At 44.1% G+C, this 15,659-nt stretch overlaps 2 protein-coding genes and 1 long non-coding RNA gene across 8 annotated transcripts in view; 2 read left to right on the top strand and 1 right to left on the bottom strand.

Annotated features, from left to right (window-relative positions):
• Positions 1-15,659, bottom strand: part of Nt5c2 (5'-nucleotidase, cytosolic II) — a 129,959-nt gene that overhangs the window by 67,536 nt on the left and 46,764 nt on the right. The window contains exons 1-2 of one of the 6 annotated variants that reach the window (XM_076563254.1): positions 810-918; positions 479-574 (exon numbers count right to left, since the gene is read on the bottom strand). The exons of 2 other annotated variants lie outside the window; for them this stretch is intronic. The gene's annotated coding sequence lies outside the window, so the exon portion shown is untranslated. Of the gene's footprint in view, positions 1-478; positions 575-809; positions 924-6,452; positions 6,550-15,659 lie in introns of those variants that run through there. 3 more of the 6 variants (XM_076563255.1, XM_076563257.1, XM_042264863.2) reach the window with 3 other exon arrangements.
• LOC121824305 (uncharacterized) lies at positions 5,320-7,581 on the top strand. The gene is made up of 5 exons (XM_076563421.1): positions 5,320-5,338; positions 5,796-5,943; positions 6,005-6,228; positions 6,276-6,805; positions 7,446-7,581. The coding sequence occupies exons 1-5, from the start codon at positions 5,320-5,322 to the stop codon at positions 7,455-7,457; spliced, it is 933 nt and encodes a 310-aa protein (XP_076419536.1). The 3' UTR covers positions 7,458-7,581.
• Positions 7,707-10,713, top strand: LOC143271174 (uncharacterized). The gene is made up of 2 exons (XR_013048385.1): positions 7,707-7,845; positions 10,482-10,713. It is a non-coding gene; the product is annotated as an uncharacterized LOC143271174 (long non-coding RNA).

Raw genomic sequence — 15,659 nt, forward strand, 5'->3', positions numbered from 1 at the left:
AAATGTAAAAAAAGTTTAAATTATATGCAAAAACATAAAGTAAGATGGCCAATGTTAACTACTGGTAAATCTAGGTGAAAGATAAAAGAATTCATTAAACCATCAGTGTAATTTTCTATAGAATTAAAATTTTCAAATGAAAGTTTGGGATAAACATGTAAAGCTGATGCACAAGAAAAAAAAATGAAAACCACACAGGCGCTATTCACAGCACCACAAGTGAAAGGGGGCCCAGGAACTGGTGCTGGAAGCTGGCGCAGTGACACTCACTCTGCTCCCAGGACTTGGGGGACAGAGGAAGAAGGGACAGGAGTTCAAGGTCATCTGTGCCAGGCTGGGTCCTTAAGAGTCTGTCTCAAAACAAAACACACAACAAAACAACAATCAACCACAGAAAACTGAGTAAGCTGCCCTAGAGGAGGGGCACAGTGGCACTCCTGGAATGCCAGCACTTGGAAGGCAAAGACAGGAGGGTCACCTGGAATTGGAGGCCAGCCATGAGGGTCACTTCACACGAGAGGCAGGCTACTTTACATGGTGAATTCCAGACTGGCTTGAGTTCAATCTCTGGGTCCTGCATGGTGGAAGAAGAGAACTAATAACCATAAGTTGTCCTCTGTTCTGTGTATACAAAGGCATGTTCCTGCATGTGCATGCCTGTGGGTGTGTGCTTACACGCAGTAAATAAAATTTAATTAAAAAACAAAACAGAACAAGAGTGTAAAAAGGGAGAGAGAGAAGAAAAACAATTGTATTGCATTTATTTATCGTGGGAGGGGGCACATTTGTGCCACAGGATGCATACGGACCTTGGAGGATAACTTGTGGAAGTTGATTCTCTCCTCTCATCATGTGGACCACAGAGATTAAACTCAGGATGTCAGGCTTGCAAGGCTACTGTCTTTACCTGCTGAGCCATCTCTCTGGCCCAAGGGAAGAAAATTTATAAATTGAGTCTGGTGGCAAAGGCTTATAATCCCAGCTATTCTGGAGGCTGAAAGCAGGCAGACTTTAAGTTTAAGGCTGGCCTGGGCTACAGGGCAATTTCTAGACCAGCCTGGACAACTTATGAAAAACTTTATCAAAATAAAATGTTTGGAGTGGGGGAAAGGCTGAAAATATGTTCAGTGGTAGAAAGAACCCTTGCCTAGCATGCACAAGGTTCCCAGTACCACAATAAGACACATACATCAATATATTAGATGTTCCATCAAAGTAAAACAAGGAACTTAAAAACACATATTTCCCCGTAAAAGCCATAGACTATCTAACAAAACCCCAGTACCAGGTATAGGCAACTTCCTTTAAAATTGTCAGGGGTGGGGCTGGAAAGATGGCTCAGCAGTTAAGAGCACTGGCTGTTCTTCCAGAGGTCCTGAGTTCAATTCCCAGCACCCACATGGTGGCTCACAACCATTTTTAGTGGGATCTGATGCCCTCTTCTGGCTTGCAGGTATACATGCAAGTAGAGCACTCCTATACATAAAATACATAAATAAATCTTAAAGTTGTCAGGGAAGCCCAAGAGACCACAAGAATAAAGTAAGCTATTGTCAAGGCCCTTGATAGCCTCCCAAAAACTGAAGTAAGACCCTATTGGTGAAGACACACACTCAATTCTTGGAAGAATTGAGATGGAAATGACCTATCAGTCTCCTCCCCAAGGACTAGCTCTCAGAGTATCTGAAGACATATGCAAGCTGCCAAGAGAAAAGCAATCAACAGTCCTAACAAGCTGTAGCGCCTAGGAACCACAACAGCAAGATATCCCTAAAGATGTACTAACGGCACTTATATCCAATTGGACTTCTGGCCACTCAACAGAGGGAATTCATTCTTGGCACTATAATCCTAGCTGGCTGGTTGTAGCTGGTGAGGACAAGGGACCTAGAGGAGAACCTACAACTGCCACTTCCCCAAACTCTGTAATTTCTAACTGCATTCTAAACACTTGCAAGCACAGCTCTCACCCTCCTCAAGGAAAGCCACCACTACAGAAAGCCACAGAAACTGGTCAAAATGCAGGAAACAACACAATGAGGGTGCTCAGCCCAACTGACAGATCCACAACACAGCCCACACCTAAGGCTCAGAGGACATTTTGGACGAAGAGGGAGTTCTAAGAGCCAAAGGACCCTGATGTTTGCTGTGAGACAATGTCTTTTATATGTGACGGGAAAGCTGCACCCATGAACACTCAATATGGCTGCCTAAACAGGACCTGAAAAATATCACTACCAACTGACATGCCAACATGGATGGGTGAAATCTCTCTAGGCCTCACTCCAATATAAAGTGCTACAGGGTTGCTAAGAGAGTCAGAATCAATATTCTCTAGGGATGAGCTCCCTGACAGGTCATTCAACCAAGTAGTCAGCTCTACCACATACAGATAAGCAATACTAAATGAACTCATTGTTATATTTATAAATTTGTATGCACACATATATGAAACAATAATAAAGAATGAGACTATGAATTTGAAAAAGGGGGTACACTGGAAGAATTGAGGGGGTTACAGTAGGAAGATTATATATACAGTACTCATAAAATTCTCAACAAAAAAAGAAACTAGTTAAATAAATTATTACACTTCAAAAAAAAATGTACATTCCACTGGTCATTTCAAATGAAAGCATGCTAACACTTAAAATGCTTGTTTGTTTTTTGAGACAGGGTCTCATGAATCCTAGGCTGGCCTTGAACTCCATTTGTAGCCAATGACCTTAAGGCCCTGATCTTCCTGCTTTCAACATTGCTGGCCTCACTTTTTTTTTTTTTTTAAGACATTAAGTTTCAGGTGCCAGATTTCCCAAGTAGATCCTGTCACATGGGCTCTTTCATGTGACATTCCTTGTAATGGTTCCCAGCCAGCAAAGACACACAAATGGTAGAACAAAAAAAGCTCATTAGTCTCCAAATCAACTTCTTCTCTCTGATCCTGTATTCAAAATAAAAAGGGGGAGGATTTTTGTTATCCTGCTACTAGGGTTTTTTCTGTTAGTGCTATTGGGTTTTTGTTATTTTGTTGCTAGTTATCTTCTGAAAACTTTGGCAACCAATCACTATAGGATGTAATCAAATTTCAATCAAAAAAGCTATATAAAATAGGCATGCTGGATTTCTCCTGTAATCCCAGCCCTGCAGAGACTGAAGCAAGAGACTAGAAAGTTGAAGGCCAGCCTGAACTACTGAGTTCCAGACCTGCTTAACATACAGAGAGACCCCATTTCAAACTCTCTTCCCTTACACCCCTCAAAAATAAATCACTTAAGACTTAGCGGGCCTGGAGGGATAGCTCAGTGGTTAAGCACATTTGCTGCTCTTTGGGAGAACCTGAGTTCAATTCCCAGCTCCCACATGGTGGTTCACAACCATATGCAACTCCAATTCCAGATTCAATGCCTTCTTTTGATATTAATAAGAACCAGGCACACAAGTGGTAAATACTCAGGCAAATACTCACACATAAAATACAGTAAATCTAATATAAAAAAAAATACTTAGTGGGTCAAATGACAAGATTTTAATACACCATGACAATCTTCTACCAACTTCATCAAATGAAATTAACTTCCTTAGGTTTGAACCTAAAAAACTCAACCCAAACCAGTAAATAAATAAATAAATGGTTCTTTTTATTCACTCTGCTGCAGCTACAAAGAATCCAAGCTCTTTACATCTTGTAAAGAGCTTACCAGAACATTCTGGCTTTATCTCATACTACTGCCCTTAAAATGTATATAAGGCTGTCTCCTGGCTGAAAGTACTGTTTTTACTACTTACATGTCACTTAACATATGCCTTGTGATAGTTAATGTTTCGTGTTAGTAGGTGTTGTCTTAAAAGCTAAAAACATCACACCAACAAACATGTACTGAAAGCATGTGTGCCAGGCAGTGCATAAAAGCCTGTTACAAAGCATCCATCCACAAAGAAAAGGTAGATGAGGTCCCTAGAAATGTAGACAGCCCAGGAGCAGTATGTACACAGCAAGCATCCCTAAAAAAAACTGAGATCACCCATGGTAGCTCGTTTTACAATCCAAGCCTTTGAGAAGCTTATACAGGTCAACTACTGCTAGTCTGGGTCCAGCCCAGGCTACAAAGTGAGACCTTATCTCAAAAAGCTAGAAACAAAAACCGTTAAACATAAATACCATGATAAGATTTAGGCAGGCTGTTTTTCGTTCTGCTTCCAGTGAGTTAAGCCTTTTGGCAAGAGTGAAACAGTAACACACAACACCCCCCCACCCCCGTCCCCGTTTTTCAAGCCCAGGCAAGCATGGCGGCTCATGCCTATAATCCCAGCACTTTGGAGAGCTGAGGTAGAAGGATCCCAAATTGGAGGCCAGCCTAAACTACACAGCCAATTCAAGGTGCATGGGTGGGTCCTAGACCAGGGGGAGAGGGGAACAAGATGTGCAGCTTAATGAGGCTCTATCTCAAAGTAAAATAAAAACGGACTGGGATGTAGTTCAATAGAAGACTGCTATGCCTAGCCTAAGCTTGGCCTCCAGCTCAGTTCCCAGTGGAGAGATCTTAGACACTTTTTAAAAAATTATTTTTGGGTTTTGCTGTTGTTGTTTGAGACAGGGTCTCTAGCAGCCCTGAACTTGCTAGGTAGACCAGGCTGGCCTTGAACACAGAGATCCACCTGCCTCTGCCTCTGCCTCTACAGTGTACCACCACACCAAATTGAGAGCCTACAGTTTAGACACAGGCCAAGGAGTGTGTGCTCCAGTGCTCCGAGGGCTGAAGCAGGATTTTTAGGACAACCTGGAATGCACAGCAAGACCCTGTCTCATGGAAACCCCAAATAAAAAACAGCTTTTTCTAAATACCGTGTTTTGCGCACTACTTTCCTCATACAACAGAGTGTCTTGTCACATAAAAGCACACTCCTCCTCCTGACAGTCCCCATAAGAAAACCTGGCTTTCTTCAGGAGCATGTGTGTCATCTAGTAAGGCCAGCAGGCACTCTAAGTATCTGTATTAATCTTCTTGAAGTTATAAACTTCTGGCTGACTGTACATTTTCATAGAACAGAACCTTGAAGGACATCATCTTATTTTACAGATTAGCTGGTTCTGAATTCTAGGTTGAGAATAATGCAACAACCAATACTACTGTATTTGGTTTTTGCTTTTGTTGAGCTTTATGGTAAAAGTGAAGCAATAAAACTATTTTTCAAGCCCAGGCAAGGTGGAACAAGCCTGTTAATGCCTGCACTTGGGGAAGCTGAGAGAGAAAGATCCCAAGTTCGAAGCCACTAGGGGACACAGCCGGTTTAAGGCCCCCAGAATAGGCTTATGCTATAATGGAAATGCTCTTCGAAAGTATGTGTGGTAGCACCGATCCAAGTATCAACGGCCCAGCATAATCACTTTGCCACTGCAAGGCACCCTCAAAGCATTTATTTCAACTTCTAACTCGCTGGCTTCTTGAACTGAACCTCCAAGCCCAGATGTCTTCATTTGGATAAAGTCTTAAGTATTGGTGGAATATGCTAAGGCGACTGCAGGAAAAGACCTGAAGCCTCTCCTGTAGTCACTACGTCTACCATAAATGGCACTGTTTTACCATCTTCACAAGCCGGCTAAAGGAATTTGCATCCCTTACGAAAAAATTAAGTCTATGGTCATTATGAAACAATGTGCGGATGGGCGTGCGCAGAGACGTGGTGGAGCACACGCAACCGTGTTTAGTGACTAGTCATTTCAGAGCGCTGTATTGGAGCACAGCCCTCAACCACCCAGGCTGTGTAACAACTCCGACACAAACCTTCACCTACAGCTTTTAAAAGCCGCGGCCGGGCAAAGCCAACCGCCCAAAACGTTATTCTTCTAACAGGCCCATGTCGGCACATCGCCCTGCAGGGCTTCGGGGGGCCCCGGAAAAAGGCAAGGGACAGACTGTCCCCAAACGTCTTTGGGGGCGACTTGTGAGCTTTCCAGGAAGTGCCGCACACCACCAAACTGGCTCGCGGGCTATCCCGCGGGCAGGTCCAAACCCCGCCAGGCTCGCAGCCCCCGGGAGAAGCCCCGCGCCCGCCCCACGAGAACAGAGACCAGGCTGCCCGCGGAGCGAGACCAGGGGGACCGAGAGCCGCGTCGGCCCGCTCCGCGAGAAAGGCGGGGTCCCAGCGAGCCGGCGCCGGAGAAACAATGGCGCGAGCGTGACGTGGGCCGGGGGCGTCGCCGCCGCGCGGGGAAGGGGCTGCGGCGGGGCGGGGGCGGCCGGGGCCAGGGGCGTGCGCCACCCCGGGGTGCTGAGGCCGGGCGCGCGAGCGGATCCGGGCCCGGGCAGGGGGCCCTGAGGAAAGGGACGCCCCAGGCGGGCGGCAGGGGCCGCGGGGTCGCGCGCTCAGCCGCGCATCCTCCCCAGCCCGCTCGCTCGCCGCTCGCCCGCTCCAATCCCCCTCCCGCCCGCCGCGGGTGCCGCCGCACTCACCGGCCCCGCCGCACCGCAGCAATCCTAGCGCGCAACTGCCGCAGCCGCCTCGGCGCGCGCCCTCCCCGCCCCCGCCGCCCCGGCGCCGCCCCCTGCTCGCGCCCGGCCAGGGACCGGCGCTCTGTTCCGTTCTCGGGCTCTGCCGCAAAAGCCGGCCGCGGCGATGCTCTCTGGAGGGTGGACCCGCCTCAGCCCCTCACGGGGCCCGAGGAACTTCCCAGCACAGAACCCCCGTGCTTCTGAGCTCTGGGGTGATGCACGTCAAGAACCCAACCATTTCCTTGGGAGAAGCACCGCTTGGCGTGTTGCCTGCGCCCTTCAGCAGAGGGCTGGCTACTCCGCCCCCACCTAAGGTGACCCCGCCTACTCTGCGGGAGGCTTTCCCTGAGGTGAAAGGAAGTGTCCCTTACTAGTGCTAGCTGCGGAGTCTTGTAGACAAATGAACCTGAGGGCCTCGCTGGCCAGACCCTCTCTAGAGACCCTTGAACTCAACTCGGCGGTAACCAGAAAGGACCAGCTTTGGGATTCATCAGAATGAGTTCAAATCCTAGTTTCACTGCTTACCAACTGAGTGAACTTGGCCGAGGAATGTGACTACCCACAATTAACTCATTGGTTACTATACTGATAGAATGAGATAATACACGATTCCAGGCTTAGTTCTGGCTCGTGGTGAACAAAGAGCAGTAGTTGTTGTGTAGACTCCCATTACTGCACTTCACCACAAGAAGAGCCATCCAAGACAGACAGCCCACTACGTCCAGAACATTGAATTCCTTAGTCTGGGCAGCTCTGGAGTTCCATCTCAAAGACCAAGTTCTAGCCCTGGAGGCCTTTGAGAACAAACTGACCTCATGGCTCGTGGAGCCCGGACTTTGCCCAAAGGCTTCTCTGAGTTGGGGATACTTGATCTCTTCCATTGTTTTTTTTTTATTTTATTTTATTTTTTTTTTTTCCTCTATCCTAATTCTGAGGATCTGTCTTTCTCCTCAGGCACTTGGCTGATTTGATTGTGAGACCTTTAAACGGCATCGTCCAAAGTTTCTGTAAGGACACCATAATCAAGCAGGACTGTGGCTTCCACTTTGTAACAGAGCCTGTGTTTGTGCAGTAAAGTTCTTGGTGCATACTGAGTGTGGTGGCTTGGCTGCAGTCCTAGCTACTGGAGAGATGGGACCCAGGCATGAGGATTGCCAGAGCTCATTATGATGCTAACCTGAGCAACATAATGAAAGAAAGAAAAAAGAAGAGGGAGAAAGGAAGCAAAGGAGCCAGAGGGAAAAAGGGAGGAAAGCAAGGGGGAAAGAGAAGAAAAGGAAAAGAGACGTTCTTGGCAGACACACTTCTGACTCATATTCAACTTTCAGTCAACTTGAACAGCCAAGTCCTTTTGGTAAGGGTTCCACTACGGCTTTCACCTACCCCTCCTGGGTTTTTCACACTGGACTAGGTCAGCTGAGGATAAACCCTGGACCTTTCACCTACTAGACTGTTCAAAGTGGAAAATGATATAAAGCAGTTTGTAGTTAGTTTAACACCACCTTTAAAACAAGTATATCTTTTCATAAAGCTTGGTTTTATAGGCGTGGGGTGGTGGCACACACATAAGGCAGAGGCTGGTGGATCTCTGAAGACAAGGCCAGCCTGCTATACAGAGCAAATTCCGGACCAACCAGAACTACAAAATAAGCCCCTGTCTCAAAATAAATAAGTAAAAAATGTCCAGTTTTGTGGCAAAAGACTAGTACTTAGCTATCTACACGTGTAATGTGATCAGGAGACACGACGAAGCAGAGTACACACAAGACTACAAAGAAGTCTGTAACAACCAGGTACGTTAACAATGGTTTTCTTTTGTGACGAGAGTTTAGGTGTTCTTTTAAAGTATTATTTTTCCTTTTTCTGTTTATTTATTGGAATCTTTAACACAGGTTAGATTCAAACTCATGGGAATCCTCCTGCTTTAGCTGGAATTATAAGCATAAGCCACCATGTTTGGCTTTTCTTTATACTTCATGAATTTTCCTACATTGTGTTACTTTTATAATAAAGAACTCTAGGAGGTTGGGGTGATATTACTGCTAAAGCATGAGGACCTGAGTTTGGCTCTCCAGCACCCACATAAAGCAGGCTAGCTGTGTGTGCCTATAATCCCAAGGCCAAGAGGTGGAAACAAGAGAATGCCCTGGGCTCCCTGCCAGCCAGTCTACCAATAAGTTAGGCCAGATTCAGTGAGAGACCCTATCTCAAAATATTTGGTGGGAGGGGCTAAAGAGATGGCTCAGCAGTTAGAGCACTGACTGCCCTTCCCGTTACGACTGTAACTCCAGTTTCAGGGGATTTGACGGACCCTTCTGGCCTCCCCTGTCATTGTGTGCATGTGCTACAAGGCACAACACCCATACACATTTAAGAAACTTTCTTTTAATTGGTGGAGGGCCTGGAGAGATGGTTCAGCAGTTAAGAGCACTTGCTACTCTTCTAGAGGACCCAGGTTCGGTTCTCAGGATCTACATGGCAGCTGCGTACAGGTTAACACATTTTTTTTAGTTATGTAAACACCCACACATTTACATAAACTCACATGTGCATAAATGGATGTGCACACACACACACACACACACACACACAGGTCTGCACACCTATACACTTACATACACACACAGGTCTATACACCCACACACTTAAACATACATATGTTGTTGCATATGTAAGTACTTGAATACTGTGTGTATATACTAGAAAATATAAAGTGTGTGTGTGTGTGTGTGTGTGTGTGTGTGTGTGTGTGTGTGTGTGTGTTTATGGTATTTTGGTGTTTCAAGACAGGGTTTCTCTGCAGCCCTTGCTGTCCTGGAACTCACTCTGTAAACCAGGTTGGCCTTGAACTCCGAGATCTGCCTGCCTCTGCCTCCCGAGTGCTGTGATCAAAGGAATGCTCCACCACTGCCTGGCTATAAAGTATATTTTATATTAAAAGTATATAAAATGGGCCAGGCAGGGCCAGGCCTAGTGGCACACGCCTTTAATCCCAGCTCTTGGGAGGCAGAGGCAGATGTATCTCTGTGAGTTTAAGGCCAGCCTGATCTACATTGCAAGTTCCAGGACAGCCAGGGCTACACAGAGAAGCCCTGTCTTGAAAAAACAAAACCACGACAAACAAACAAAATATATAAATTGTAATGGCTGGAGAGATGGCTCAGTGATTAAGTGCACTGGATGCTTTTCCAGAGGACCCAGGTTTGAATCCCAGTACCCACATAGCTGGTCACAAGCATCTCCAGTTCCAGGAGATCCACCTCCCTCTTTTCCTAGGACACTCATGCAGTATACAGACATATATGCAAGCAAAACACCCCTACATATAAAAAATAATGAAAATAATTTTAAAATTAAAATATAAATATAAGTTTAGAGTCAGCCTCAATGCTTACTGAAGGGGCATAACTAAATAAAATGTAGAATATTCATATAAAGGTATTCTGTGGAGAATTTAAAAGAGATCTTGATCTATATGTACTAACATAAAGGAAAGCATTTAGTTGGGGCTGGCTTACAGTTCAGAGGTTTAGCCCATTATCATCATGGTGGGAAGCATGGTAGCATGCAGACTGACATGGTGCTGGAGAGGTTCTGTATCCAAATCAGCAGGCAGCAGGGAGAGAGTGAGCCACTGGGTCTGGTTTGAACTTCTGAAACCTCAAAGCCCACCCTCAGTGACACACTTCCTCCAACAAGGCCACACCTACTCTAACAAGGCCACATGTCCTAATCCTTTCAAATAATGCCATTTCCTAGGAGCTATGGGGCCCATTTTTATTCCAACCACCACACCACACCATCTGATCAGCATCATTTTAACACAAAGCACAATAAGCTTTGATTCATCCAAACTGTGAGCAGCATCCACAGCTCATTTTGGTAGTTTTCCTGCTTCTTGCCAGAAACTTTCTTCCAAAAGTACATCACGTACTGACCTTGTGCCTAACTAATCCTGATCAATACAGGTGTGAATGCTTGCTTTCACAGAATCTGCTGACAATCTGGAAGATGAACTTGGAATACGCCCATCAGGCTGAGACACAGCTCAGTTGGTAAAGTGTTACCTAGTACTCACAAATCTCCAGCACCACACAAAACTGGGCAGCACCAGCTTGCTGCCAACCCTGCCAACCTGGTGGAAGGAGAGAACCAACTACACAAAGTAGTCATCAGAACTCCACGTTCATATAAACAAATAAATATTAAATGTTCAGGGGTATGCTTGGTGGTGCACACCTGTAATCTCAGCACTCAAGAGGTAGAACAGGAAGATCAGAAGTTCAAAGCCATTCTCAACTACAAATCTAGCATGTGCAAAGCCCTAGGTTCAATCCTCCACATTATAATACAACAACAAAAGTATCAAAAAAATAAAAAAACAAAACAAAACAAAAAAACAGTCCCAGAAGGAGGCAAATCCACGCACCGTTGATGACCTGGAGTCCTCCCTTCAGTACACCGGAGAAGAACTCAAAGGATAAGAGACAGGAGTGGCAGGAATCAGACTCACAATTTAAATGTTATTCACCAGCCAATGACCTCATGAAGTTACAAAAGTAACTCATTTGAATCAGGTAAAAATCTGTTGGAAGCTTCGACTGGATATTTACAACTGTTAGCAAAATTATTTTATTTCTTGAACATTCACAAGCAGAAGACTCTAGAGATTCAAATTTAACTTCTACCCACAGCCTGTCTCAGAGTTGCTACACACTATTTAGGAGATGAGCTATTTGAGTAAAGCCTGAAGCAGGGTCAATATTAGGTCTCAAATATTAGGCCTATGCCAGATTAATGACCCCAACGTGCTTCAGAATTTCAGAGAGACAGATTATTTTATTTGCTTGCTTATTTTGTAGGACTGTGAGTTGAATTAAGGGTCTGGTGCATGCTAGGCAAGCATTCTACTCCTGACCAATATCCTCACACACCCTAGAATGCCGCCCTGTTGAGACAGGGTTTCCATGAGTTACCCAAGCTGGTATTGAGTCTGCTCCCTTCCTGTCTTAGCTTTCCAAGTGGCTGCGAATAAAGAGCTGAGCCACAAGACCCAGGAGGAGTCCTGAAGACACAGGAGGATTAGGATCAAACAGATAGTCTGTCAGGAGCATGCCGGCTCATACTTCTAATCCTGAGGCAAGAGAACTGCTGTGAGTTCAAGGCCAGCTCGGGCTACACACAGGAAAGACTCTGTCTCAAAAACCAAGAATGGCAGGGAGCGATCCCATCATTCCATGCTATAACAACAACAACAAAAAGTGGAAGTGCTAATAAGTGTGGATAAACCTGAATCCTTACACTTAGGAGCTGGGGATGGGAATGTGAAAAGATAACAAATTGCAGTGCAAAACACATCAGCAGGGTTGTTGTTTAAGTTAAACATAGAATTACCTATGATCTAATAATCCCATTTCCAGATAGTCAAGTGTCCATTAACATAGGAATGGATTGAAAAATGGTATAGACATACAACTTTTCAAACTTGGATACCTGCTACAAACTGGATGATAAATTGAGTGTGGTGGCACACACCTATAAACCTGGTACCTGGGAGATGGGAGCAGAGGGTCAAGCATCCTTAGCTAGACAGTATACTCGAGGCATATATGAGATGCTGTCTGAAGAAAATAAAAATTTAAAAAAAAATTGAGCTGGGTATGCTGGCACAAGCTTATAATTACAACATTTGGGAAGCTGAGGAGATTGTAGGTTCAAGGCCAGCGTGTGATATACAGTTATATCATCTCAGAAAAACAAAACAAAAAAAAAAAAAGATTAAGTTTTGATAGGCCTTATATGGACCTAAAAACATCACAAAAAGGGAAAAAGACACAGACACAAAAGGTCAAATGTTACACTGAGGCAGGATAAAATGACAAGAAAAGTTAGGGGACATGAGGAAGGAGAGAAGTCTTTACTCCAGAACTTTCCAAGACCTTCCACCCACACCTTGCTGCAGAATGTCTTGATATCATCAGACAGGTTGTGAATCAGAACCTTCAGTACAAACAATAAAATCCAAGCTGCCCACAGGGATGATGGCTGTTTCATAAGGACACCTCAAACAGCAACATCTGACCAACAAATGAATGAGGAACACTCGGGGCACGAATGCTGAGACCCTGAGTTTAGCTGGGTCGGGGCTCCTGTCTCACTGATAAATCAACGCAATACACCTTATAAAACTACAATTTCATTTACAGGGAAAATTTTTGTTGTTTTGTTCTGAGACAGGACCTTATGCTGGAGAAATGGCTAAGTGATTAAGAGTGCATGCCATACTTCCAGAGGACCCAGGTTTGATTCCCAGAAGCCACATGGCTGCTCACCATTGTATCGCCAGTTCCAGGGGACCTGACAACATCTTCTGGGCTCCAAGATCACCAGGCACATATATGGTACACAGGTATACAGGCAAGTGAACACTCATAAATATAGAATAAAAACACATCTTTTTAAAACAAATTTCACGAATCCCGGCTGGCCCTGAACTATTTACCTATGCAGTCAAGGATGATCATCCTGCCTCCATCGCCAGTGCTGGGATTATAGGCATGTGACACCACGACTAGTTTATGTAGGTAATGAAGATGGAGACCAGGCATTGCGGATGCAAGGCAAGCACTCTACCAACTGATTAACATCTCCAGTCCCTGAGAAAATTCTTCAACGTTAAAAGAAAAAAGCTGGGCGGTGGTGGCACATGCCTTTAATTCCAGTACTCAAGAGGCAGAGCCAGGCAGATCTGTGAGTTCAGGCCAGCCTGGTCTACAGAGTGAGATCCAGGACAGACACCAAAACTACACAGAGAAACCCTGTCTCGAAAAACTAGATAGATAGATAGATAGATAGATAGATAGATAGATAGATAGATAGATAGGGAGGGAGGTAGGTAGGTAGGTAGATAGATGATAGATAGATAGATAGATAGATAGATAGATAGATAGATAGATAGATAGATAGATAGATAGATAGGTAGATAAGTAGATAGATAGATAGATAGATAGATAGATAGATAGATAGACAGACAGACAGACAGACAGACAGACAGACAGACAGACAGACAGACAGATAGATAGAGGTGGTGGCATTCACCTATAATCCTGGAACTTGGGAGACAAAGGCAGAGATCCTGCTGTAAGTTTGAGGCCAGCTTGTGCTATGTTGAGAGTTCACAGTAAAATGCTGTCTCAAAAAACAAGACAAAAGGCTAAAGTAAATAAAGCATCTCATGTGTTTTTACTTAATTTTTAAATGTTGCCTAATATTTAAGTGATTAAATATTTATTTTGTATTTATGTTTGTGGGGACACATGTGCCCCCAAGAGGGCCTGAACTTAGGTCATCAGGCTTGGTGGTAAGCACCTTTACAAGCTGAGCCATTTCGATGGCCCAGACTTTATTTAATTTTTGAAATGCAGTTGTTACTTATATCTTTGAAGCAACATAACCACATACACCATAAAATCACATGTTTAGCTACTGTCAAAACATGGATTCTACTCTCCCTGTATCCTGTTCCTGAGAGTCTCTTTTAAGTCTCTAAGTTTAAATCTGAAGCATGTACCTACATGCTATCAAGGACATCTTTATCTACATATTGAATTCAAGGCTAGCCTGAGCTATAAGAGATTCAGTTTCAAAACACAAAACCAAAAAGAATTAACTTTCGAAGAAGGAATCAAATACACTATAGAATGTACAGAATGTATCTCATCCATGTTCACCCACAGCACCCTGTCCCGAGGTTCCTGCAATGTTTTCTCTATGAAGAGTTCCACTTTCTGGCTCCCATCCTAACACCTTATCCAATCAAGCAGAACTCCCCACTTCCTTTTTTTGTTTTGTTTTGTTTCCTGAGACAGGGTCTTGCTTTACAGCCTCAGATGACCTGGAACTCACTAGGTAGCCTAGATTAGCCTCAATCTCACAGCAATCCTCCTGCCTTGGCCTCTGGAGTACTGGAATTATCAGCATGAGGCACAGGGCCCTCCTACCCTTACTTTTTTCCCCATGTCAGATGTACTTCCTTTCTCTCCCTTAACTTGCCACAGGAACAACAAAGGAAGTATTTACATGACTTTAGTACCTTCCCTTTAATATGCTCTAATTCAAACAGGGAGAATTTCCATTTTATCTTACCAACTAAGAGATACACAGCTCTTAACCTAGGGTCTGACATATTAGAGACTACATATATATGTATATGTATGTATATGTGTATGTGTGTGTGTATATATGCACATTAAAATTTATCTTATGTGTATAAATGTTTTGCCTGCGTTGCATGATGCACGCCACATGTGTGCCTGTTGTATCTCCTGGAACTGGGGTTAGAGATGGTTGTGAGTCCTGGAAATGTGGGTCCTGGAACTAAAATCTGGGTCCTCTACAAGAGCAACAGGTGCTCTTAACCACTAAGCCATCTCTTCAGTCTCGAATATTTTATTTTTGAGGCAATATCTCACATATACCTGTCTTCAAACTCACTATATAGCTGAGAAGCACCTTAAACTTCTCATCTTTCTCTACCTCCTGAATGTGTACATACATTTTAAATCAATTGATTAATAACTAAATGTATACTGACCTTATGAGAATATTTTAATGCCTATTGATTTTATATGCACACATACACTTTGTGAATATATGTGTGTGTGTGTGTGTGTGTGTGTGTGTGTGTGTGTGTGTGTGTGTGCAGGCAAAACATTTACATAAGGTAAATAAATCTAAAAAAATTAACGTGCATATATGTATGTATACACACATATCCTTTCTATCCTTCCTCCCTTTTAAATAAATATCCTAAGTCAGTTTTAATTTCAACATGGCATAACCAAGTGTCAAATAAAAAGGGAGTCAGCTGGGCATGGTGGCACAAATCTTTAATCCCAACATAGAGTGTGTGTGTGTGTGTGTATGTGTGTGTGTGTGTGTGTGTGTGTGTGTGTGTGTGTGTGTGTTTCTAGGTATTGACTCTGGGGTCTTGTTCAGGCAAACACACTGAACTACATTACTAGATGAATGTTCTACATTTCATTGAGTTATTAGGGGCTGGGAAAAAGGAAGCAAACCATATCTTCCTTTTTTTTTAAGATTTTGTTTTGTTTTTTCGAGACAGGGTTTCTCTGGGTAGTTTTGGTGCCTGTCCTGGAACTCACTCTG

This window comes from Peromyscus maniculatus, chromosome 1, assembly GCF_049852395.1.
Source record: "Peromyscus maniculatus bairdii isolate BWxNUB_F1_BW_parent chromosome 1, HU_Pman_BW_mat_3.1, whole genome shotgun sequence".
NCBI classification, from domain to species: Eukaryota; Metazoa; Chordata; class Mammalia; order Rodentia; family Cricetidae; genus Peromyscus; species Peromyscus maniculatus.

Bases quoted from the DNA above. Each gene is read 5' to 3' on its own strand.
- LOC121824305 (XM_076563421.1), top strand. The intron at 5,944-6,004 runs GTGAGCTTTCCA...TCCCGCGGGCAG, and splicing joins AACGTCTTTGGGGGCGACTT to GTCCAAACCCCGCCAGGCTC. The intron at 6,229-6,275 runs GCGGGGGCGGCC...CGGGGTGCTGAG, and splicing joins GGGGAAGGGGCTGCGGCGGG to GCCGGGCGCGCGAGCGGATC.